Here is a 7198-nt window from a genome sequence, read left to right on the forward strand (position 1 = left end):
CTCCCATATTTGTGACCCTCGTGGAGTTTCTGCTATTCGTAGACGCCCTTCAATTGTGCCTGGCATATCATATTTTTGATTCCATATTCTTTTCCACACATCTGTACCCCCCTGTACCCATCGCCACCATAATTTCGCCCCTAAAACCTTATTTACGATTTCCAGATCTCTTACTCCAAGGCCTCCTTCCTCTTTCCTCTTGATTACATTCTTCCATGAAACCAGAGTCCATTTTTTCTGCTGCTTTGGTCCCCCCCAAAGAAATTTACCCAATATTTCTCTCAATTTAGAAAAAACGCCTTTGGGGGCAGCCATAATGGACAGAGGGTATATGGGGATAGATAATAATACCGATTTTAAAAGAATAACTCGGCTTGCTATATTCAGCATTCTAAACGACCAGCTAGCTAATCTTTTCCGGATCTTATCCAATAAGCTTTGCCAATTCTTTATGCAGTTTGAGTTTATATCTAGCTGAATGCCCAAATATTTTGTGGGTAACTCTCCCTGTCTAAATCCTAGAACTCTGGTTAAATGAGCCTTGACAGCTTCAGGTGAATTAAATATAAAAGTACAAGATTTATCATTATTAACCGCCATACCGGAAGCGTTCATAAAAACTTCTAAGACATGTTTGAAACTTCTTACCTCTCTAAGCGACGCTTCTCCAAAAAACATCAAATCATCAATGAACTGTTGATGTGTGATGATTAGATTATCTCCCCACAATCTAATGCCTTTGATCCATCGTTCACTTACTTCCTTCTTAAGTTTTCTGCTTAATCCTTCCATAGCTAGTATGAATAAAAACGAAGAAATTGGATCCCCCTGCCTAATGCCCCTCGTGGCATTAAACGTGTCTGCAGGTATCCCATTAACCAAAATTGAGAAGTTCGGAGTGGAGACCATACTAATTATCCATGCAATCCACCTGTTCTCAAACCCAAAAGCTTCTAAAACCGCTCTTAGATAATTCCAATTCAATCGATCATAGGCCTTAGACAAATCCAACTTCATAAGCATCCCTTTCTTTTTTCTCTGTTTTAAAGAATGTATTACTTCCTGAGATACCACTATACCATCCAAAATTTGCCGACCTTCCACAAACCCAGTCTGTTCAGGCGCAATTAAATTGGGTAGGAGAGGTTTCAACCTTTTCGCAATCAAGGTAGATATAATCTTATAAATAACATTACACAAGGCTATGGGTCTAAAGCCCTGTGGTTCTTCTGATGTATTACTCTTAGGAATCAAGGTAAAAAAGGTTGAGTTAATACCTGGCCAGATTCTCTGCCTTATTCTTGATTCCTCCACCGCCTCCAGTATTTCTTTACCTAGAAAGTGCCAGCTTGCCTGGAAGAATTCGATTGTATATCCATCTGGCCCTGGAGCCTTATTCCTACTCATATTCATCACTACTTCTTCTACCTCTTCCATGGTTACTGCCCGCATTAATGCCTTGTTTTGGTCCTCTGTAACTATTCTTGGTATCTCCCTGCAGATATTAGTAATTGCTTCCCTTCTATCCCTTTGATTTTCCGTGAGCACCCCCTTAAAGTAATCAACTAGAGTCTTTTCAATATCTGCCTGTTCTAGCACTCTTTCGCCTTCTGCATTCTTAAGTGAAAAAATTCTATTCCTCTGCCTATGTTGAATCATAGCTTGGTGAAAGAATTTTGTATTTCTTTCGCCTTCCCTTAACCAACGTACCCTTGATTTTTGTCGCCACAAAATCTCCTCTTGTTTTCGTCGCTCCTCTAGCTGACTGATAATACGCCCTTCCTCCCTACTCTTGTCTTCATCCCTGCCCTCCAATATTATTTTTTGCTGGATGTCCTCCATTTCTCCTTCTAACTTCTGCTTAGCCTCCATAATATTCCCAAATTCTTTCCTGTTCTATTCTTTGATTTTTTGTTTTAGTTCCTTAAGCTTCAATTGAATAGTATGCATTCTCCCTTTGCCCCTGCTAGTACATTGATTCCACCAGTCTTCCAATTTCTTTATAAATTGTGGATCCCTAAGCCAAAAAGATTCAAAGAGAAAAGGTTTCTTCCCTTTGACCTGCTTGATATCAACCTCCAACCGAATGGGCCAGTGATCAGACCCAAGGCTAGGAAGAATTTTAGCTTCAATGAACACATCCCGATTCAAAATTTGCTCCGATAATAGAAATCTATCCAGTCTAGAGGCAATTTGATTCTGTCCTCCTCGCCGATTGTTCCAGGTATGTACACCATTCATTGTATGTATATCTACTAATCTCAGATCCCTAATCATATCGTTGAACTCCTCCATATTCGGATCTTCTCTCCTTACTCCCCCTCTCTTCTCTCCTAGATGCCTGATCATATTAAAATCCCCTCCTATCATCCACGGGACGTTCGGGATTAAACTTCTCATAGTATGGAGGTTCTTCAAGAAATCTTTCCGATCACGATGATTAGGAGGCCCATATCCCCCGGTGAACAAAATTCTTTCCCCCATCCCTACTAATCTAAACAGACCTGAAAGTATTCTAGGTAAAGTAAACCAATGTTCAAAAATTACCTCCTCCGGGTTCCACAAAATAGCCAATCCCCCTGCTGTCGCTATTGCATCTATGGCCATAACCTCATATCCTAATTTCAGTTTCCTTACAGTTTCTACCATCTGTTGGCTTTCCATTTTCGTTTCCTGAATTACCATAATACTTGGCTTGTCTTTCTTTACTCTTTCCTTCAAATATCTATGTTTCCCTTGACTATTAAGTCCCCTGATATTCCAGCTTAGAACAATCATTTAAAACTTTTTAGGAGTTTGTAGAAATACCTCTGACAGAGGTATCACCCTTCCTGAGTTAACAAGAGTCTCTCCCACTGCTTGGATTGATTCATTTAGCGTTCGTCTCCCTTTTTTCCTTCCGCTCTTACCTTGACTATCTCCTTCTAGACTTTGGGAATCCTGATTGTCTTGATCGGACCTATGTTCTAGAAATCCGGCCTTCTTCTCCTTATATCATTGAAAGGTTTCCTTATACAATTGTTTCTCTTTTTCTGGGATGAACCTTTCGTCCAGTTTTTTCCAATCAGTAAGTAACTTCTTCATTATTTTTTCTTATCTGATCCCACTTCTTTTACAATTTCCTTCCCCTTCTTTGATTGATCTGTAATGATATCATCTCGTACTCCCTCCTCCCCTTCCGGCTCTCTGCTTGGGTTTCTAATTTTTCTCTTTCCATCCTTTATGATTTCCATTGGCGCTACCACATTGATCTCCTGTTCCTGTTCCATTTGGTTTGTCTCATTACTCTCCTTATCTTGTTTTCCGCCTTCTTCTTGCGTTTGAAGGATATTGAACTTGTTTTTACTCTCGAGTGTTGAAATCCTTTCCTGGGATTGCATGTTAGGAGTCCCAAGATTTGGTCTCCTTCTCCTCTGGACTTCTTGGAACTCATGTGCTTCTCCTACCATCCCTTCGCGTGGTCGAATGTCCTCCGTCTTGTCCTTTGCCACTTCCACTACTTTAATTTGTGGGCAATCCCTTGCTAGATGACCATATACATGACAGCGTCTGCAGCGAAACGGTATATGTTCGTAATCAATAGGTTGCTGCCAAAGTTCATCATGATACTCAAGCTCAATAGATTCTGGTAAAGGGGCTGAGATATTCATATATACACAAATCCTTGCGTACGAAGTATATCTGCCCCTTTTCGTGGATTCAGCCACCTTCACAAATGTGCCAATTGAATTACCAATTCCTTCCAATATTTCAGGATCCCAAAATTCATCTGGTAACCCAAATAAGCGAACCCATATCGGTGCTGTCATGATTTTCTCTTCGTTAGGGTTGTATCGATCTTCTCAGTATCGTGTAAACAATCCCGCATTATTCATAAAGTGTGGTCCCTCCTCAAAAACCTTTTCCTTGTCCTGTAAATTTGCGAAAATGACTGTAAAAAATCCCTTACCGCCCAATTTGAGATCAATATGTCCTCTTGGTTTCCATCGCTGTTGAATCCATCTCATGAGGTCCCTTTCAGAGGGCCAATACCCTATAAATTTACAAATTAACGCGTGATCTCTCATGTAACATCGATAATTTTCCAGCTTGTTATTCAGAATTACATACCTGGGCTTTTTCTGTGCCCGTGGAAGGCATTTGTTCACCAATCGTGCTTGCCACTGGTTGCCCATGATTGGTATTTCCTCAGTTAATTCCGTCACCCTCCCATTCCCACTACTATTTCTGGGATTACCTGCTATTACATCACTAAAGGAGGGGATTTCGCCCCTCCCCTGTCTTTCGTCCATTACTTTACTCAGACCGACAAAACCGCCTATCCTCGAGCTGTCTATCCGTACAACTATAATTACCTTTTGTGTTTTTACCAAAACAAAATACCGTCGTTTCTCAGCTTCGTTTCACTCTCTCAGAACGACGTTCCTAAAATTCTGCACTAATTTACCCTTGTGCTATATTTCGTAACCCTCGCTCCAACCACAAACCCTTGTTTCAACAAATATTTCAATTTCAAATAATTACTAATAAATCATATTTTTTTTGAAATTATAATTTATATTTCAATTTCAAATAAAACATTTTTTTTTTTAATTATAATTTATATATCTACTTATTACGAGAATTTATATTTTTTTTAATCAGTTGACATTCATCTTAGGAAACAATAGCCAAAATGAAATATATACCAGGAATCTAATTAGAAAACAATAGCCAAATATTCAGAATTATTTATAAAACACATCAATAAAGAGGCACCATCTTCGTCTATGGCTGTTACTGGGGATAGCAGAAAGATGGCGAAAATACAAATGCCAAACACTAATGCGAACTTCGAAGCAGCCATTGAAATAGACCCCAATAAAAAAGAAAGAAATGAAGCACGAATGAGGTGAGCTACTGAAGAGAAGTAGCAGCGCTGAAATTATAAATAGAGAGATAAACGCATAAATAAATATGATATTAGTTCAGGAGTCATTGTCCAAGATGGCCGATATTAAATTTTCAATTCTGGTTCCCATAGGTGTTTTATATAGTTCAGTATGAGGAAGAGGTATAACATTTATAATTACTAAAATAATATTTAAAATAATAAATTATAAGAAAAAGTTAATACAAATTATAAATAAATTATTTTAATTTTATATTTATTTTATATAAAAATAAAATAATTAAATATAAAAAATAAAAAATATAAGTAATGTAAAAATAATATAATATTATTTTAAAATAATAAATTATAAAAAAGTTAACACAAATTATAAATAAATTATTTTAATTTTATATCTATTTTATATAAAAATAAAAAAATTAAATGTAAAAAATAAAAAATATATATAATGTAAAAATAATATAATTGATATCCCATAATATTTATTTATTTAATTTGTATGGAATAATTAAATAAAAATAAAAAATCAATAACTAAAAAATATTTTATTGTTATATATTTATATTAATTAACTTAGTTTTATATCAAGGGAAACAAAATAATTAAAAATAAAACTTTTTTATATTTTTTAAATGTGTAGTTTATTTTATTTTTAATATTATATATATATATATATATATATATATATATAATTAATTGTCACTTCATTAATATATATAATTAATTGTCACTTCATTAATAGAAGTTTTAGTGAAAATTATAATTTTTTATTCTTTATAATAAATTAATATATAACATTTTAAATATTAACTATATATAGATATAATTATAATTTATGATAATACAATATCCTATTTACATATATTTTCAACTTACAATATGATTAGACCATAAAACATATACCATAAAACATATATTGATATTTTAATTTGTATCATCTCAATCATAAATAAAATAAAATAAAAATTAATGTCAATTTATATAATCTCCTTTACCTCAAAATTACCTCATAATTTGTTTTTCTAACTTTACTAACGAGTATAGCCAAACTTATGCAATTAACACAGCCTTAGTACATACTTATAATACTTAACTTTGCCCTAAAGGCTACCCACACTTACAATATAACCTCATCCTCATTCTATTTGTAAATGACACTGTCTTTCTTTATATAGTATGAATATATAGTATGTGTATTCATTTACTAAGCTCATTCTACTTAGGCTCATGCATATTTATATTCATGGTCCAATGTTTATCCACTATTGAAAACATCATCTAAATTAATGTAGTGCTGCATTCGAGGGTTCTCATGTTTCGATGGGAATATATATATATATATATATATATATATATAACCCAGGATTGTAGAATGCCATTTCATATCACTCACATGCTTTGGTCTATTATCAATTATTGACCGCGGGACCCTCGAAACTTCCCTACTCTCTAGATGAACATTTCATTGGAGACATGACCTATATTTAGGATTTGTACTACCTAAAACTTCTTTTAGGTGCCTTGGCTGCCACTAAGAAGATCATATGTGTAAGGATTGTAGTTGGTCACATTGGGGAGAGAGACCTTGACGAGCTTAGAGTGCTTTCCGAGACATGTGAGATTTCTTGGTCATTCAAGGTAAATCCTCTCCATAGTGACCTCTTCATGGTCGGTAGGAAATAATTGATATAATATTAAAAATAATATAATTGATATTATATGATATTTATTTATTTAATTAGTATATAATAGTTAAATAAAAAATATATCAATAACAATAAAATATATATTTATATTAATTAACATAGTTTTATATTGAGAAAAGCAAAGTATTTTAAATTAAAATATTTTTTATATTTTTATTTTAAAAAATATGTGTAATTTATTCCATTCTTAACATGAAATTGATATATAAAATTAAAAAACATACATATATATATGATTCTCATTTCATTAATAATTTTTTTTTTAGATTTGTAATTTATTATTGTTTAATAATAAATTGATATGTAGCATTTTAAATATTAAAAAAATATAAATATATATACTAAAAAAATATTTATAACACACACATATATATACAAGATCCTATCTACATATGTTTTCTACTTTCAGTAGGATTAGCCCATAAGGCATATATTGACATTTTAATTTGTATAATATGAGTCATAAATAAATAAAAATTTGTCTTAATTTGTAACATCACCCTTACTTCAAATTACCTCATAATTTTTCCTTTAACTTTATTGGTCGTATAACAAGACTTATGAAATTAGCACAACTTTAATACATAACTATGATACTTAA

General features: G+C 33.4%; 1 protein-coding gene across 1 annotated transcript; it reads right to left on the minus strand.

Annotated features, from left to right (window-relative positions):
* Positions 1-1896: 1896 nt before the first annotated feature.
* LOC149226837 (uncharacterized) lies at positions 1897-2664 on the minus strand. The gene has a single exon (XM_089380312.1). The coding sequence runs from the start codon at positions 2662-2664 to the stop codon at positions 1897-1899; it is 768 nt and encodes a 255-aa protein (XP_089236438.1).
* Between the last annotated feature and the right edge of the window lie 4534 nt (positions 2665-7198).

The sequence above is a fragment of the Pinus tabuliformis genome, chromosome J, assembly GCF_031772625.1.
Source record: "Pinus tabuliformis cultivar Carrire ecotype Pingquan chromosome J, CPIR1, whole genome shotgun sequence".
Lineage (NCBI taxonomy): Eukaryota > Viridiplantae > Streptophyta > Pinopsida > Pinales > Pinaceae > Pinus > Pinus tabuliformis.